An 18,964-nucleotide genomic window follows, 5' to 3' on the forward strand; every position below is an offset into this window, starting at 1 on the left:
TTAGTTATCTTAGCTTCCATCCCTTGTGATTTGTAACCAGTACTGAGAATGTATGAATTGAAGGACTGTGTCATGTCTTTTTGTTAGAATGCAAGCAGAATTTAAAAAGAAGATATAAAAATAAAAGATACGCTCAATATTTTCTTAGTCATCATGTATTTTGTATTCTTTAAGGAAACGAATCTAAGAGTTAAAAAAACTAAAAACTTAAAAGGATATTATTTAGAATATTTTGACTTTGATAGTTCACAAAAGGGTTTCATGTGAGCTTTGAGGCTGTCTCTGAGAGTAAACTCTCCAAAGGAAGACAATGTCCTAAGTCAGACATGATTTGACTCAGTGGGTCGCTGTGGTGTTAACAGAATGACAGATACTGCTTCTCAGAGTTTCATTTACCACCTCAGCTGGGAAACAGTAAGGGGACAGAAATATTGATGGAGGCACTTTCTGAAATACCCTGTCGCACCTGACTCTTCGCTCCAAGTGTGGTTGTGGATTGTGTTTGAATGACAGATAATTTCACCCGGTCTTACTTCAATTTTCGACCTTCTTGCAGCGCCATCCACATTGCGGTTCACCTGTTTCTATTTGGTGCACGCACTGATAAACGTGTGTAGGTATTTGTTTTTAATAAATCCATTTAAATTCCAGATGTTAATCCAGTCACTGTGAAGACACAAAAGTAAAAGTTTGTGACTGTTTTTTTTCCCCAAGCTCTTCATACAAAACTCTCCAAACTGCACTTTAAGGAAGCAGTGGAGCTGATGTACGAATACCTGAGCAAACGTGTTCGTTCCACACATTTGTTTCTGTAAGGCGTCTGCTCTATTTATCTTAGTCTGCCTGTGGATCCCTCTGTGACCGCCTTTCTACTCCTGTCTCCTAAGCCGAATGCTAATAAATTAACACCTACCCACTGTGCACTGCCTAAGGACTTCTTAAGTACTTCATCACCACAGTTGTTTCTCATTCACTTTTACGAAAGTGATTTATCAGGCCTCAAGTTTAACTGGAGTACCTTGTTTCTTTTACTTAAGGGCATCCACGGTAGTGCTTTGTGCAGCTATTTCCTCTCCGCAGAGTTATTATTGGACGGAAGTTGGCTCAGATTTGGCTGCAGATGTCACTGTGTCTGTTAGCTGCATAGCCAATATTTACCCTCAGCATTAAACCCTCATTCACCCGTTGGTCTGTAAAGAGTAAATTATCTAAGTCGCTTTTGAAATTTAGCAAACAAGACATTTCAGTGAGTGTATTTGTTGTGTCATTTGAATAAGTCAGAACAAATATGAAGAAGATACTGATGCTTTCAGCTCAAAAGAAAAACAAAACCTATTCATGTGTTGTGAATTTCAAATGTATCTGTTGTTTGGCTTCAATTATCGATACAGACATGGGAGCTTTAAAAACAGGCCAGATCCAGATTTCTTGTTAACTTTTGTTGACATATTTAACCAGAGGTGTCTAACTACTCCAATTGATTTTAAGTGCAGCAAGATTCGTCAAATGAGAGTTACTCATCCTTATGTTTGTGCAACTCCAAAATGTCGCTTTGTTTAACTGCAAAAAGGAACAACATAAAGAATATCATTACAAACAGGTGTCTTATTTTCAAAGACTTTCTTTTGAATTCTGCTGCATTCAAAAATGCAACAGTTCACACTGTGCCGCAGTTTTTAATCTCCTATTTCTATTTAAAGATGTGAAATCTACTAGTGTTTCTCTACAAACTGATGTAATAATGGCAAATCCTCTTGCTCATCAAGAGACACAATTTCTGCAGCCTCCAGCATGCACATTTTTTTCGAAATCGAACCACATAGCGTGGCTTTGATGGTGATGCTATTTCACGAGCAATGAAATGACTTTCAGTGCGCTGTCACCAATTGTAAAGCTGGGGTCGCAGTGTTGTTATCTCAAGTAACTTTAAGGCATTCCACTAAAGCAGTCAGGAAGAAAAGCTATTTTACTGGAAATTTATTGTTTGCTTTGTTTTTTGTTTTTTTTATGTTTTTGTTGCATACTTTTGATTTGAACTGGACTTGAGTAACTTCTGGAACAACTTTGAACTTGAGAGGAAAATTTCCAATCAACCTTATTAAAGTTCATGTTGTCCTGTATCTGCATACCAGTTGTGTGCTTTGGTACTCACGCTGTTGTCTTTTCCCCGAGTCTCTGTGCAGTAATTGTCATAATTGTCAATCGATTGACAGTTCTGATTGTGTATCAAGAAGAAGTTGAAGTATTCACCCAGGTACTTTAAGACATCTCCAAACCAACTGCCATAAAAATAAGTGAATAAATAAATCAATGACTGCAGCAGACATTAGCATTTATTTACTATCGGCAAGATTAGAGGTTCCCAACCCCGGCTCTGGGACCCCCTTGGGGTTGCTTGAGATCACAGGAGGGGCCTAAGGCTGTTCCTGCTCTGAGGTTGTCAAAATTTAATTTGCACATGTCAGAAAAAACGCAGAATAAGAAGCTTTCTAGACAGGAAGGCAAACTTGTGAACCTGCTGCTTTGATATGGCGCTGCACTGTGGTGTAGAAGTTTGCATTCCTGCCTCACATTAAGAAAATCCTCGGTTTGAGTCTGGGGAAGGGCGGGGCATCATGGTCCACAGTTTGCATGCTGACCATGTGTGTGAGTGTGATTTTCTCCACTTGGATCAATGGCAGTCCCCTGAGACTTGGTACAGACTGAAGACGGATACATTTCGGGTGTATCTGCCTTTGCTTGGCTTCACTGTAATGTTCTGGCACATCAGACATTGAAGAGGAGCCCAGAGCCTTTCTTGAGGGCGATCTGGTGGGACAAAGGAAAAAGAAGAAAGGTTGCGACTGACTCAGCAAGATGATTATGGAAGATATCAAAGGTGTTTTTAGATGTCTGCAATTCAACAGGGACCAAATAAGAATGAAGCTCTGACTGTATCTGTGACACCTGCCCTGTAGATGCAGAAATAGAAAAAAAACATAATCTGCTCACAGTATTCCCCTAGAAACTAATAGCTTGCCTGCGGTGGTCATAATATCCTTACAAGACGCGAGTTGTACCTTCTGATAGCTTTATCTCCTGTGTTGCCAGTATCATGCAATATTCCTTGAGGGAGTAATGCGCCTTTGGTAATCAATAGTAAGTGTACTGTGACCTGATTGTACTTTTGGCATGCAGCAGCGGTGTCTCTCTTTTTTGTTTTTTTTACCTCTAAGCCCGACTCTCCTGGGGAGTACCCTGCTGCAAAGGGGGGCAGATAAAGGAGAGGAGAGGGTGCAGAAATAGCAATATCCTTGCGCACAGATCGTACCTAACTCAGGATTGTCATTTTCTAGAGTTCTTCGTTTTCGTCCCACAGCACCGGACTGCCTGTAAAGACTCGCAGTAAACTCACATTGGCTCCGCTCACAGGAGCACATGGCGCACACTGGCACACACCAGAGCTGCTCTTCTTTTCCACAAGCATAGACGCACAAATGATGGGCGAACCATCATGGGGATATTAATGGAGTTGAGGACACAGATGGAGTCAATTGAGCTTTTAATAGAGCGCCTCCTCTTCCACTGTACGGATAAATAATACAGCAGTCAGCAAATTTAGATCTAATAGATGATACTGACCTTTGTGAGCGGGGAGGATGGAGAGTGAGCAACGGGACAGAGGAGGCGGAAATTGAGGGAGATGCGGGTAAAGGTGGAGGAAGTGGGGTAGGAGTGGTGATGCGGTGAGGCGGGTGGTGGTGGGTGGATACACACAAGTGTCAATAGAAGCGAGGTGCTCAGACAAAGCATCTTAATCAGAGTGCGACAAAGCGGTGATCAATCACAGGGATGACGATGTAGCAGCGAGTTGCAGAGCCAGAGAGGCCCTGACCTCAGCTGCACTGCAGATGGGGCAGGAGCGGGAGAAGACAGGCAGCACGAGCCCTCTGAGACTCCCCTCCTTTGCCGCTATCTTCTTTCTTTGTCTCATCTTTGTCTCTCTATCTCTCCCTCTCGGGTGCCTTGTGTCCTCCTCCATCGCTCTGTATCTCCCTCTTTCCATTTTGATTACTCTCTGCTGCTTCATCTCTCTTTCTATCGCCCCCCCCCCCCCCTCCCCCTCCTCCCTCCCATCCTTTCTTCCTATATTTCTGTCTGGTACCCACCATCTGTCATTGGTTGTCTTCCTCCGTCACCCCCACAATTCTCCCCCACTCATTTTCACTCCCTCAATCCAATTCAAGGAGCTTTATTGGCATCATAAGATGAATTTTACTGTCTCTCTGTCTCTCTTTCTGGAACATTTGTCTTCCTATTACTAATCCTCCACATTTAACGCCACTCCACAAAATTCTGCTGCATCCCACACTGTGGTCGGTCCGCATGAGGCCTGGGTGTCGTGTCACATCCATATTGGATCAAGGACATGTCTATTTTATTGCCTCGCTCATGAAACAAGCAGGGTGAATGTTGCTCACCCCAGTATAGTGGACACATGCAAAGGCATAGTCAGTGCAATAAAGACTCTTTAAAAAGTGACTTTACAGTTTCGAGGTGGCCCTGAAGGGACTTTTATGCATGCAGTGACACCATGTGGAAAAACTTTGCAACAGATTTGAACATCGGCATGTGAAGACGTGCTGCTTATGCTGCTCCAACTCCCAACTTCAAATTGATTTTTTTTTTTTTTCAGTGAGCCTTCAAAGTAAAGCCAATATCTAGATTTTAGCTTAGAACACACCAACCCCCATATAATGGAAACATATGTGAATGCAGAGAGGCAGTTGTGAAAACAAGGCCTCCCACTGGACTCTTTTTTCAATTTCATATGCAAGTCTGCATTACATAAAGTGGGTTACTTGAACCCCAAAAGAACCCTTAAGTCTACCAGGGGTCCCAAATAGTTGCCCATTGGGACCCCACCACATTAAGAACTAACAAAATAAGCTATAATCTATAATATTCATTGACGCAACATCACAATTGTTCTCAGATGTGCAGGGAAGGCTTGAAAACTGGAGCTGGAGCATCACAAATTCTCTAAGAAGTTCTGACTTAAGGCATGATCTGTTAAATCGAAGTCCTCCTGTGTCGAACCTCAACTTGTAAATACACCTCTCAGATTTTCTAGTAGTTTTCCAAGGCAGAAGTCAGCAGTTTTGTCAGAGTGACTTCTCTCTGGATGCAGGAAGTGACGGTGAGGGCTTAATGGGGTCGAAACAAGCCAGGGGAAGGTCGTACAATCTCTCTCTCTCTCTCTCTCTCTCTCTCTCTCTCTCTCTCTCTCTCTCTCTCTCTCTCTCTCAAAAAAGGGAGGGGGGTTAGTTGGAAGAAACACATGTTCAGTTAGACACCAAGACACAGGAAATGGAAGATTTGGCCTTCAATGTAAAATAATCGCAAACCATGCACTCTTGAGCTTGGAATTGACAAAAAGTCCCACTAAAAGTAAGCTTCTAAATATAAGCTTCTAAAAATAGCGAGCCCATGGACGAAAACCGGCCTGTAAGAGGCTACAAATGGGCACACCAAATAAATGCCAAAAATGTCCAAAATACGTAAAATATGGTTGTTGTTTTTTTTTTTTTTTATAACAAATTTCTTAAGAGTCGTGGACACAACACAGCACTGAGAGCAGAGCTGCGAAGGTTTGATTAAAATTGGATTTATGGTGACATTGTAGTCATTTCCCAGAGTAATTGCTTGGTTTTGTGAAAATATTGACATTTGTGCCACACCAAAGAAAATCTTTAAAGTTTAAAATTAGATGTTATTGTGGCACTATATCAGACATTTTAGATTTAATATCTTTGTGTGATTTATGTGATATATTGCTTGTTTGTGTTTTTGTCACATAAACTGGGAAATGGGTTCTTCCCAATTTGTCACTATTCCTGTTCCCAGATGGGTGGTTGCAGCAATACAACCTCATGAGGTTGGCTTATTACACAAATACTAAACGGATTTCACTTATATAACACTTTTACTCTGATTTAGCAGTCCCCAAAGTGCTTTAAATTGTCTGATTCACCTATATGATATGTGAACATACCATTGGAGGTGGCTGCCATACAAGACGACGAGTCCGTCCAGTGGGAGCAGTTTGGAGTTCAATGGCTTGCTCAAGGACACTTTGTCAAATGGACAGATATGTGATTCAACCTGGAACATTCTAATCGAGAACAACCTGCTGTACCAATTGAGCCACCACAAAAGCTTCACTACAAGAACCTCCCAAGTTTAGGTCCTTCAGTTTTCCAGCCTCCATTCACAGAACCCCCCCCCCCAAAAAAAAAAAAAAAACAACTACTCAATGCAAAAATTTCTAACACTCACCCATCAACGAATGCAATATAAAGATTATGGATTTATAGCTCAATATCCTTAATTCTGAAGCAAACTGCATTGCTGTGACTTTTGAATTAATGGTGAATTTTACTGCTAATGAGAGGTGGCAGCTCTGCTTTAATTAGACTTGAAGACATTTGATGTGTTTGGTCCAGTCTGCTGATGAAGTAGCTTTAATCACTATGTAGATTAATTTTTACTCTGTAGGTCATGAGTGTCAAACCCATTTCAGTTCGGATCGGCATACAGCCCAGTTCTATCTCTAAGATGATTGGATAATAACCTTCAATAACGATAAGCCAGATTTTTTTTAAATCTTTTACTTCACTGCAAAAAATATGAAAACACATAAAAAGTTTTTCTTGATCAGCTTATTTTGAACATGTAATACAATACAGAAGTGTTGACAGCTTTTCTTAAAAAAAATAGATATCAAGTAAACAAACGATGTTTTAACAAGTGTTCACAGCTTTTCTATAGATATGAGATCACATAGACAGGTAGATAGATAGATAGATAGATAGATGGATATCAAGGGCAGAATACATGTTTACCAAGTATTCACATCTTTCTTCTCATCTATATCAAGTCACAAAAAACAAAAACAAAACTATTATCACAAGTGTTCCCAGCGGTCTTATTGTGAATGCGAGTAGCCGGAAGAAGCGCGCCTCCTGCGAGCTCTTGCCTCCTCTCTCTCCCCGGCTGTGGGAAGGTGGTCCTAGTTGGGGGGAAGAAAAAAAAAGTCACCGACTGGGGCAACTCTGATTGTTTTTGTTAAAACTCCCTTCACAGTTTAAAACTGTGTTACAAACAGAAGACGACGGAGTTTGTTCTGGAAAGGAGACATGGAGCTTTAGCTTGTCCTCCGGAGCGAAGTTGGGAAAGAAGGTGAAAATGGAGAGGCCAGCTGAGTGAGTGAGGGAGAGAGGGAGAGAAAGAGAGAGAGAGAGAGTGGGGTGAGGAGGCTGGCTTTGGGAGTCCTGCCCTGCTGCTAGCAGGCTACTTAGCATGCTCACACTCTTCTCGCTTCTCCGGTAAGTCAACAGGTCTCATTACGAAACTTTTAAATATTTTTAAAGTCAAAGTTTGTTTGTTGAAGTCGTCGGGAAGTGATCATCGAAAAATATGGAGGATCGCTAAAACAAAGGGGAAAAAAAAAAAAAAAAAAGCTTCAATCTGCGGGAAAACATCTACATGAGTAAGGCCTGTTGGTTTCTTAAAAAAAAAAAAAAGCAGTTGTTATATATACTTTCTGTAGTTTCTTCGGTATAAAAACTTCCAGCTCGACATTGAAGTGACCATCTGTGACAGTGCTAAAAGCATCTTCTTGTTTTCTTGGCCATTTTTAAACATGTCTGATCACTTTTTGGCTGAGACAGTCACACAATCTGCAGTCAGCGCGTGAATCCCAAAGTAAATCTGTGTGTTTGTCGAGATTTAAGATTTGACTTTTAGTTTGAAAAGCTAGGTAAGAGCACTGAGCGCTCTTCCTCATTGCTTGGTGGAGTTTGCATGTTTCCCCCATGTGTGTTATGTGTGGGCAAGTTTACATTCCCCCAGGCATATTTGTATTTGTGCAGGCAGCAAGCGTCCCAAAGCAGTTGAATCAGTAAATCTTTTAGCTCCTTTACTTAATGTGGCTTCAGGATTCCACAAGCCAGCCTTCGCAAAGGAAAGACTGATTAGATCCAATTTTATTTCTAATAGTGCCAAAAACAACTGCGTAATTTCAAGGCACTTTTACAGAGAAAGACCTTGCAATTCCAAATGTGCAGGTTGAGGCGATGGACTCTTTCTGGGGTTCAGGGATAGAGGAGAGGAGAGAATAACAGCTTGTGGGGAGGGATTTTCTATTTAATTCAACATTCACAGGAGGCTTGGACCAGAAACTTCCAATTCCACTGCCATCAATGAATTGATAAGGGATGAACTGTTTGAAAAAATAATAATAAATGTAGAACCCAAATCCAGTCGTCCAGATTCAACTGGTATCGACTCCAACCTCTTGTGACCTTACGTTGGACTTGACAGTTATTCAATCAGAGCTACATAGCTCACAATGTTGTGTCTTCATTCCGTGAGATTTACGTCCGCGAAAATGTTTCCATACGTCAATTTCCAGCACTTTATTTGTCCCTGAGGGACAATGTAAAGCATATTGTGCAGCATGAAATTAAAGATATAACATTCTAGACAGACATGTAACATTCTGGATATATAAAAATACAACATGTAAACATAAAAAAAACAATATTAAACCAACATATATACAGGGCATTTTTTTTTCTCCTTTTCTATTGAACCCATTTCTATTGAACCTCCCAGACTGGGAAAAGTCAAATTTATATTTGGCTTGAATGGAGTACCGCATCACTTTTACAAGCATTGTGTCCTGAAATGCTTGTAGTTTTACATATATTTCGATTTGTAGCGTTTTGGATAAAACACATAGGCAAGAGGGGTCATTGGGTCGTCATGAAAGTTAAGGAATGAATATATCACACCAGTATGAAATGTTCTTTGATTTCAAGAGCAGTTTGAGAACAAAGCTGCTAAAAAAGAGTGTGTGTGAGAGCGAGATTGGGCGGGATGCTTCGGTCGCGGGACGACCGGTCTTTGAGGATCTTGGTTAGGTTAGTTAAGGTGGCATCATCACACCTATTACATAGAAAAAGATCTTGCAGCAGAGTTTTTTGTTTTTTTTTTGTACCGAAATGCTTTCCTTACGGATCCTGCCCAGATAAAGGCTTTCACATTCAAGACCTGAATGACTTTAAGCCAGACGTTGCTACAACCAAAGTATAATGGACCCTTAGACGCGTCTTTGCGAGAACATATAGGATTTGGGCGTCCCAAGACAGATTGGATGAAATCATTACACCAAGCAGTGTCGAGGGCAGAAATGTGCCAAGATGAGTCTGCTACTGTCTGTAACTGCTTTCTATAAATATTTCTATCTTTCGTTATAAATAACCTGCTCCTGCCATGTTTGCTTTGGGGGTATCTACACAAACTTGGTTTCATATTTTATCGTGCGTTTTGCATTTCACAGCTTCCCTCCGCCGTGCGTCTCCAGCCTGCGAGTCTCCAGGGGAGCTGCTTCATCTGTGGCAAGACCGCTGCTGACATTGCAGCTTTTCCCCAATGGATCGAAGTATAGTTGATGATCTTCTTTTCCGCTGAAGTTCTGCAAGAGACCCAAGGATAACTTCCCCTTTTCTCCTAAAGGCACCCCCCCCCCCCCCCCCCAAGTTAAGCTTGTTTTACCGAATCTGTGTTGCCCCCGGGGTAAAACCACTCCCCCCTCCCCCCGATCAATCAGTTCTCTGAGCATCCATACCGGCTGCATGTAGTCAGCTTCCCTGTCTATTGCGCTGTGTGAGATGGGGCCCCGCTAGAGGGTCTTCAAGGGGCGAGAGGCGTTGGAACGAAATGCATTCATGAACTCTTGGGGAGTTTTCAAAGTGGACTCTGTCGTCTTCATAAACTGTGCTTGCTGATGCCAGCTCGCCGGAACTCGAGTGGGTGTGATCAGCGTTCTTCACGAGCCCCCTGTCGCGGCGCGGGCACGGCCCGGATGTTGGCTGTCCTGAGCTCGTCGAGTCGGCTGCTGCGGTGATGAGGCAGGGCTCCTGGTGGCCTGTGTGGCTGGCTGGGCAGCGGCCCCGCGTGATGTGATGGGGTGCCGGAACAGTAAGGTCCTCCCTGAGCCTCCAGGGGACGTTCAGTTGGACCTGGTCAAAAAGGTCAGTGAAGAACACCGTCACTGCTCATACCAGCACAAACACAATTCTGTGAAGTGTTTTACACATCACAATCAATACTATCCTTCTAATAGTGTTTCAATATAACTTAAATGGCCATTATTTGGTCTTCGGGCCACGTGGAGCTGGTTTGTTTCTGTTCAACCAACAGAAAAGCAGGTTTATAGTAAAAAAGAAATTGAAGAATGTACAGTTTTTGAATCGGATGTGCAGAACAAATTGCTGTCTTCTTCAATTGAACTTTAAATCATTATTACCAGACAAAACAATACAAAAAAAAACGCCCAAAAACTAATTTGTGATGCGGTGAAAGATTGATCAAGATCATGCAACATATGTCTATTCTAGGACGTATGAAGATCGAGCAAAGTTGATCTCAACTTGTCTGTCTTCTTTTCTTCCCCAGGTTGATCCTCCCCCACCTCCTCAGACTGATATCTATAAGCACTTCATACGAGGCGATGGCACCGGGAGCAAGGTGGGTGTGGTTGGCGGAGGAGCTGGGGCGTGCGACAAGGCCGACTTCGCCTTCCCGCATCAGGCCCAGGCGCAGGCTGCCACTCCCACTGCTTCAGCCCCGCCACCGAAGGACCCCTCCGAACTGTCGGACCCGCAGCGGAAGAAGGTGGCAAAGTACCGAGCCAAGTTCGACCCGCGGGTCACGGCCAAGTACGACATCAAAGCCCTGATCGGCCGCGGGAGCTTCAGCCGGGTGGTCCGCGTGGAGCACAAGAGCACGCGGCAGCCGTACGCCATCAAGATGATTGAGACCCGCTACAGGGAGGGGAGGGAGGTGTGCGAGTCGGAGCTGTGCGTCCTGCGTCGGGTTCGCCACACGAACATAATCCAGCTGATGGAGGTCTTCGAGACGGCGGAGCGCGTGTACATGGTGATGGAGCTGGCCACCGGAGGGGAGCTCTTCGACCGCATCATCGCTCGGGGCTCCTTCACCGAGCGCGACGCCACGCGAGTGCTGCAGATGGTGCTGGACGGCGTCAAGTACCTCCACACCTTGGGGATCACGCACCGGGACCTGAAGCCCGAGAACCTCCTCTACTACCACCCCGGGGCCGACTCCAAGATCATCATCACCGACTTCGGTCTGGCCAGCAGCCGGAAGAAAGGAGACGAGTGTCTGATGAAGACCACCTGTGGCACGCCGGAGTACATCGCCCCCGAGATCCTGGTGAGGAAGCCCTACACCAACGCTGTGGACATGTGGGCTCTGGGCGTCATCTCGTACATCCTGCTGAGTGGGACCATGCCCTTCGAGGACGACAACCGCATGAGGCTCTACCGGCAGATCCTCAAGGGAAAGTACAGCTTCTCTGGAGAGGTGAGGGCTTAAATCTCGATAATGTTTGAAATCGATCCCTCACACATGGCGACAGATTTTTCACGTGACGTGATTCAAACGTTTGTATTATCGCTCATTTCACGCCCAACTTACACATTACTTTTCACTCTTTTAACTTGTCTCTAACTCAAAAGTGTGCGCGGAATAATGTATCCTCTATCCGTTTATCCAGTTGGGAAGAATGCTGAGTGGCCAATTCCTTTGTTTCATAGCGTGGGATGTTAATGTTGCCAGTGAGGTTTTCAAAGAGGCCCTTGGTTAATGTTTGCCCCACATACAGCCACTGGAGCGCAAATAATAGCTGAGCAGTTTTGTAATATTTAATGAGAAGCAGTTGAATCATCTCGAGTTGTCCCCGGGACGGGTCCAGATTTTTGACATCTCCAGTGTCCTGACAGGTAAGAGAAGGTCGGATCGGACACAGTGAATAATTGAAGTCACTTCCAGGGAAGCCAGAGTTTCAGCTGAGGTCCGCACATACTGGAGCAGGGCTGCAGGATATTCTTGGAGTTGGTAAATAAGAGCTTTTCACTACAGTTGACCGTCACAGGGTTTTTTCAGGGTGATGCAGTGGGTGTTGAGTTAAGTTTGCTGGCTTTGGTGTTGCCCGAAAGACTGCAGATTGTAAATAAAGGAACATTATGTCTTAAAACAACAGAACAGTTACTATAAATATTAGACAAACCCCCAGAAAGCAACACTTTTACCAAAGAAGATTCAATAACTTCTGAATGTCAGTGAGCATATTTAAGGTCTCCTCACGCACCTAAATAGACAACAGACTGAGGTAAGCTGACAGGTTGTAGGTTCAATTGCATGCGTTAAACGCCGAAACCTCACACTGCTCCCAATGGGTGGCTGAAGTGCCCCACCATTGGTGAGCGAGTGTGTGTGTGAATGTCATTAACAATGTAAAGCAGTTCAGACTCGATGAAAGCCGTGGAAAAAAAGATGCTACCTGAGTGAAGTTTACTGTTTGCTGTGGCATCCGTCCTTGAAAATCCGGATTATGATTCCTCTTCGCCCACAAACACGTTGCATTATTTATCAATGAGCAGCGGCTGCCCTCCTGTCTGCCCTAAGTAGTGGAGTCAAACCAGATTTTAGACGGCAAACTACAACTGGAGCAGCAGGAGTTTTTAAACTTATCGGGGGGCTTTGGGGTTTTTTTTTCCCCACTTTTTGCCAAACAGAGTTGCTCACCGCAGGTATTCGAACTTAGAAGTAGTCCAATGTTTTTTCACCCCCTGATTTCAGCTGCTGGTGTGTATTTTTGATTGATCGTTGGATTTGACTTCATAGTGTTTTATTATGCTGGTGTTGGTTACCTATAACTGGCTTCACTCCCATGTCTCACTTCAGGTTGAAACAGTTGAGACATTATTATGACACTGCCATCTAGTGGCCCAAAGGGGAAACACTTAATGAATAACCATAATGAACGCTGCTGTTTTTACTTTTGTATTTGCAACGGAGCCGTTTTAATAATTCTGTCTGCACAAAATATGTATCTGGTATTTCGAGTCACATTATGAGACCAAAATCAGAGATTTAAAACAACAATGCATGCTTCTTCCAGTATTTCAAACATGTATTGAATCATCCAGCAGATGAGCAGATATTTGTTTTGTCAAAGCCACAATTCCCTCATATTGTTTTATTCAATGTACTTGCGATGATGTTGGTTTGCTGCGTTTTCGTCTTTGCCTTAATCGATGCATCATATTACCAATTTCTGGCACATAATATGCTTAAAGCTGGTCTCTACATACATAAACTATTGGCTTCTATTTACTTAAGGCATACAATTGTACAAAATTGACATTTTAACTTGGTTTGGTGACGTTTCATGAGAGAGTCAAACCTTTGAGTGAGATTTTCCCATTTCTTGCTTCAGGGCAAGAGCAGAGGAAGGGAATAGAGCCAACGAGGCTCTATTCTGACCTGCATTTGGGTACATCTGTATTTTCCTAAGAAAGGCCTTTTAGAGAGCCGTGTCCTGAGCAGAGGAGCTGCGGTGGAGCCGGCCTGAATGCTCTTTCCTCAGGGACGCCGGTCTTTACAGCCGCGATAAATAACGTGCACATTTACAGCTGCAGATAGAAGTGATCACAGCCCGGACATTGTTGTAGGTGGGGGGGGGGGGGAGAAATGTGTGTTGGAGGGTTATATATGTGTCATGTATCTTTAGCCAGTGCTGGTGATTTACCTGCTGTGTGCAGAGAAAGGAGGGGGGATGTTGGGGGAGGGTTGTGCCGGTTAGTTTTTCGACGGGGAGACCAAAAAACACAGCTGGTTGCCAAGCAGGACATCATGTACAAACTGTGTGTGTGTGCGTGCGTGTGTGTATTCCCAATTCCTGTCTCGGTAGGGGGTCGAGTTTGACTCACTACCAGTCGCTCGCACTAAATAAAGAGTTAGAATCGCAGTGAGACTCGGCAGCAGGTCACTCTGGTTTTTGATACGAAGCACACGCGACGACGTGCAGACGAGACGCTTCCAGGCGGTTTCCAAACTGGACAGAAATCAAGTTGACGAAGGACGTCTGTTGTCGATTGCGAGCCCGTTAAAGACTCAAACCTCTGACGTGGGCAGATGACCAAACTTTTAGGAGTTCAGAACTTGGAGTACCATCCATGGCGAGTACAGCACGTCCTGAGCTTCAGGCTTCTGCTGCCATCTTGTGTTCACTCATTGAAACCAGCGGTTTGGATTTCAGATGCAACACAGAGTACCATAGCTGTCTCATAAATATTAGTTTTGTGTCGATATTGTGAAGTTTAATTCTTACCAACCTTCTTCTGCGTAGCAAGCATGATGAATTTTGCACATTTCACCATTTTATTTACTTGCTGGCTTACACTTTTGAGCAGACGGCACAACAAACTTGACAGTTTTTTGGATTTTTTTTTGTCATTTCTATATATTCTGCTTAATATTGTCACAATATAGAAGTTAAACCACCATTAGAATTTCAGAAAATGGTGAATTATATTGTTTCTCAAAGCAATAGGCTTCAGAAAGTGTTTGGAAAAAAAACAGTTCACAACCAACAAAAAAATCAAGAAAAGAACAAAGTCAACTAAGTAAGGGAATAAGATAATAAATTACAATGATGACAAAAAAGGAAAGTTCTCCTCGGTTCTACTATTGTATACATGCGCTGAATTGTTTTGCGGTTGTGTGCTTTGACCGCCTCTCTTTTCCGCCTTCCAGCCGTGGCCCAGCGTGTCCAACCTGGCCAAAGACTTTGTGGAGCGCATCCTGACGGTGGACCCCAGCGAGCGGCTCACGGCCGGCCAGGCCCTCAAGCACCCCTGGGTCGTCAGCATGGCGGCCTCGTCCTCCATGAAGAACCTGCAGCGCTGCATCTCCCAGAACCTGCTGAAGCGCGCCTCGTCGCGCTGCCACAGCACCAAGTCGGCGCAGTCCACGCGCTCCAGCCGCTCCACCAAATCCAACAAGGCCCGGCGGGTGCGGGAGAAGGAGCTCCGCGAGCTGAACCGCCGCTACCAGCAGCAGTACAACGGCTGAACTCTCGCCGCCGCGGCGACTCGCCGCTGAACGGTCACTGAACTCCTCTCCCGACGCACCCCAAGAAAGGGTCACGTCCTCTTTCAATCTCTCCTTCACTTTATTATTTTAATTTTAATTACTTCAACCAGGACGATGCCTTCCACTTCTTTTCCTCGTGTTCTTCCAATCCCTGTGTTGCTACGTATTTATTTATTATTGTTGTCGTGATTATTAGTCTTCATACAAATGGTCACTGGATAATGGCCTTCCACGAGGATCTGTTGAACAGAGTTCTGGATGCTGACATTTCTTACCGAGAAAAAAATGGATTCTTTTCGAGGAGGGGAAACAAACCGATCCTTCCCTACTTGGCTCATTTCTGATGGGGACCAAAAAAAAAAAAAAAAAAAAATCAACAAATTGCTGTGAATTTCTTGTACTATTTGTACAGACCGTGTCTTAAGATATGAGTAATCATATCACACTGCTACATAATTGCACCCTCGACGGCCAAAATGAAGGCGTATCTCTGTAGGTTATGCTTTTCCTGATCTTGCCATTTATTTCTTCCGTTTGTGCTCAAAAAAAAAAAAAAATCGTGGGATGATCATGAAGCCATTTGGTTGTTGGTGTTTAATCCTAAATGTGTCACGTTGGACAAAAGTAAGCCACGCGCACCAGTGATTTTCCTTCCCTTATGAAGTCCCAGATGTTAGTCCGTCCTGATCCTCCCTGTTACTGCGGTGATTCATTAGACTGCACGGTATGTAGCCGTCAAGTTCCGCTATTGCTTTTAAAGGCACTTTTCTTCTTTTTTTTTCCGGCGGGGAATTACCTGAAGAGAGAAGAAGTTACACAATTCTTAACTCCCATCAATTTACATCCGATCATCACAGTTTGGGTAAAAATAGGTCCGATTGAGGATATTTTCTTCCTTCCGTACTAAAATAATTCATTCATTTAGCAGCAGTAGTGGTTCAGATCACAACACTGCTCTTTAGCAGGCACTCATTCTTCAGCTAAAATGAGAAAAGCTTAATGCACTCTCGCCCAACAGTCAAGAAGGTGTCTGAAAAATATATCGCAACAGAAGAGCGTTTAAATGCCGTCTTCACGCTCTGCATGTCGACACGTTTGGCCGCGTACAGATGCACTTAAATGCCTCTTGTCGTGGAGAAATCTCGGTGTGGAGTTGAAGTTGGGTAAAGGTCCTCCAGTTTCAATAAACTCGTTTTATGGTTATTTTGAAACAAAATAACTTCCGAATGTGTTGGTATTTAGCATCCCATAAAAGTCATGGCAATTTAAATTTCCACAACACGAAATGCAAAAGCCACAATGACGGTGAGAAAACTGCAAGTTGTTTCAATGGACTCTGACAGAAAGAGCTTTCTCTTTTATTATCCAGCGTCTAAAAGCTAGCTAATATCCTTCATCTTGTCAGTCCTGCCTCATAATTGCATTAACATTTAAAAAATGTTTTAATAGTTTTTAAACTTTCCTCCTTTTCCTGTAAAACCAGTGACTCATAATCTGTAAGAAGCTCCAATCCGGCCAAACCACCAAACAAATTTCTTATTATTAATAATATGTTTGCTAGTAAATTATAAGAATAATAACACTGATACCCAAACTGAGATATTGGTGACTCTGCTATTGTAAGCTAGCTGACTAGCGTTAACCTCAAAGCCATGAGTTTCTGAAAACAACAAAAATGCAATATTGAAACAGGTTATTTTGAGATCAGAGGTCGTTTTGGACATTTCACTGTATTTTGCAGATTAAAATGGGCTCCATGTTGATATTGTACTCATTTTCAGTTGGAAATGTTTGGTTTTGCAAAAAAATATTGACATTTTTATCAGATGCACTCCACACCACAACAAAGAAAAACTTTGAAATTTAAATGTTATTATGGCATTATTTTACTGATCTGGTTCACTCAAGAAACAAAGTTGTCTGTATATGACCCCCTAACTAAAATGAGTTGGACACCCCTGTTCTAATGGTTTGATTGTTTTTTAAGCCCCACCCCCACCTTTCTAATGAATATGTAATTGTCATTCAGCCAATCGGTTGCTATAAATGCCATACTTGAAACACTCCTTTTAGTTTGAAGACATTTCACCAGGGAATGCATAAACAAATATATTAATATAATTTCACTGTCTTTATAAGTGCAATATGTCATTTTTTTTTTTTTTACCCAAAAGTGTTAAAACTGTTAAATGAGAACATTTTGGAAGTTTGTTTAACCTCGTATTCGGCTTAGCTCATCCCACAAATGCACACTCTTTACAAATTTGGCACCATGTTTATATCTACTAAAATAAACCAGCTTTACGATTGTATAGGATTTATTCCCATGACGCCAGTGATGTGCGATACCACTTTCCAGTCCGAGACCAAAATGCATGAAAATCGGCCGAACGAGCGAAATGACTTCACTTTGATGAATAAATAGAAGAAACATTTCACAACTTGGACATTATTTCAACGTCACAATCGACTCATAAACAAACATGTGCTCTCAGATGTTCTCTTTCACTCAAGTTGTGGCTTTTGCATTGTTTGGCCCCTTCTGGGCCACCGTACACCATCAGTGTTGGGAGATATTGTGACAACTGCACAATTCAGGCACGTGCTGATAAATTTCCCTCCGAATATAAAAATCTAGTTGTTTTTTTTTAGTAGCTGGTTGCTTTAAAGATGATTTTATCCAATTGGGTAAAAGAAAAACGTTTTAGGAGGTCAAATACAGATTTTTTTTTTTTTCTTTTTTGCTCAGTTTTTTCTCTGATGAAGCACTTCATGTACAGCGTTTGATTGAACTTTGTTTATTGAAACCTCACTGTGGGGTTTATTTTGTGTGTGTGTGTGTGTATTTTGGTCCTTTCAGAGTAAATCCAGTGTTACAGAGCCACCTCTCTCCTCCCGTTGCTTCATTCGTATTTGTCTGTGATCTTTTCCGCGGAGACTAAAAGTGTGCTGTTGTTGTGAACTTTTTAACGTGTACTGGAAGCCCAATCGAGCCATGAAAGCTGACCTCAGTTTTTTTTTTTCTTTCCTTTTTCATCTTTTGGCTTTCTTGTTTGTTTTCTTGATGTTGTGCCTTTTTCCTTTTTCTCTCCCTTTTCCTTTGTCTTACTGCTGTTGTCTCCTTACATTCCACCTCCTTGGATTAAATTAATCTTTCTTTTTTTTTTTTAACAGACCTTAAAATGTGGCGTTTTGTCAGTGTGCTCAGATTGTGCCAAAAATGTATTTTTTAATTATTAAATTCACACTGCAAACTTAAAAAAAAAAAAAAGGTTCATGGACACTAAGGAAGCAAATTTAAGGGGGATTTGTCTTTTAAAGGTGCCTTATTGTCTGCAAAATACACTCGTAAATTGATTTTTGTCAAGGGCCTGATAGTGTGTAAGATAAACCTCAATCGCAGAATTGTAGTCATTGGAATTAGAAGGAATTTCATGGAGTGCCTTATCGTGTACCATGTTCAATGAATAACCAAATTTACCGAATGTCAGCACACTCGTGTAAAAGTGTCTTCTTTTGTGTTTTTATATATTTTTGACATGTGATTTTTTTTTTTATATATATCTATATATAAAAATGCTGTTGTCCTAAATGAAGTAGCCAACTCAACACTGTTAGCTGAGAACAGTTGTGTCATCTTGTTATTGTGTGTCGAAATAAATGATAACACTTTGGATTCCCCTGCCATTGACTTCCTTTCTAAAAAAACAAATGAATTTTGTATGTCAATAAAGCACTCAAAACCTGAAGTCTTACATCAAGGCTGTCTAACATACGGCCTGAGGTTTAAACCTGGCGGTCTGGATGTTGTAGCTGACCAGTCCAATCAAATTCAAATTGAATAATATTTAGTACACAAACCAAAGCAATGCAACTGCTTTGTTGTTGTTTTGAACTATTTTAGCTCTTTTAGCAGTTTCAGTTCATTATTTTTTTCCCCATTTTTAAGCTTATT

At 42.5% G+C, this 18,964-nt stretch overlaps 1 protein-coding gene across 1 annotated transcript; it reads left to right on the plus strand.

The window, feature by feature from the left end:
• The first annotated feature begins 7,161 nt into the window (after nucleotides 1-7,161).
• Nucleotides 7,162-18,683, plus strand: pskh1 (protein serine kinase H1). The gene is made up of 4 exons (XM_080504351.1): nucleotides 7,162-7,367; nucleotides 9,386-10,079; nucleotides 10,504-11,433; nucleotides 14,671-18,683. The coding sequence occupies exons 2-4, from the start codon at nucleotides 10,011-10,013 to the stop codon at nucleotides 14,986-14,988; spliced, it is 1,317 nt and encodes a 438-aa protein (XP_080360477.1). The 5' UTR covers nucleotides 7,162-7,367; nucleotides 9,386-10,010; the 3' UTR covers nucleotides 14,989-18,683.
• Nucleotides 18,684-18,964: the final 281 nt, after the last annotated feature.

Source organism: Blennius ocellaris, assembly GCF_963422515.1.
Source record: "Blennius ocellaris genome assembly, chromosome: 11".
In the NCBI taxonomy this organism is placed as follows: Eukaryota; Metazoa; Chordata; class Actinopteri; order Blenniiformes; family Blenniidae; genus Blennius; species Blennius ocellaris.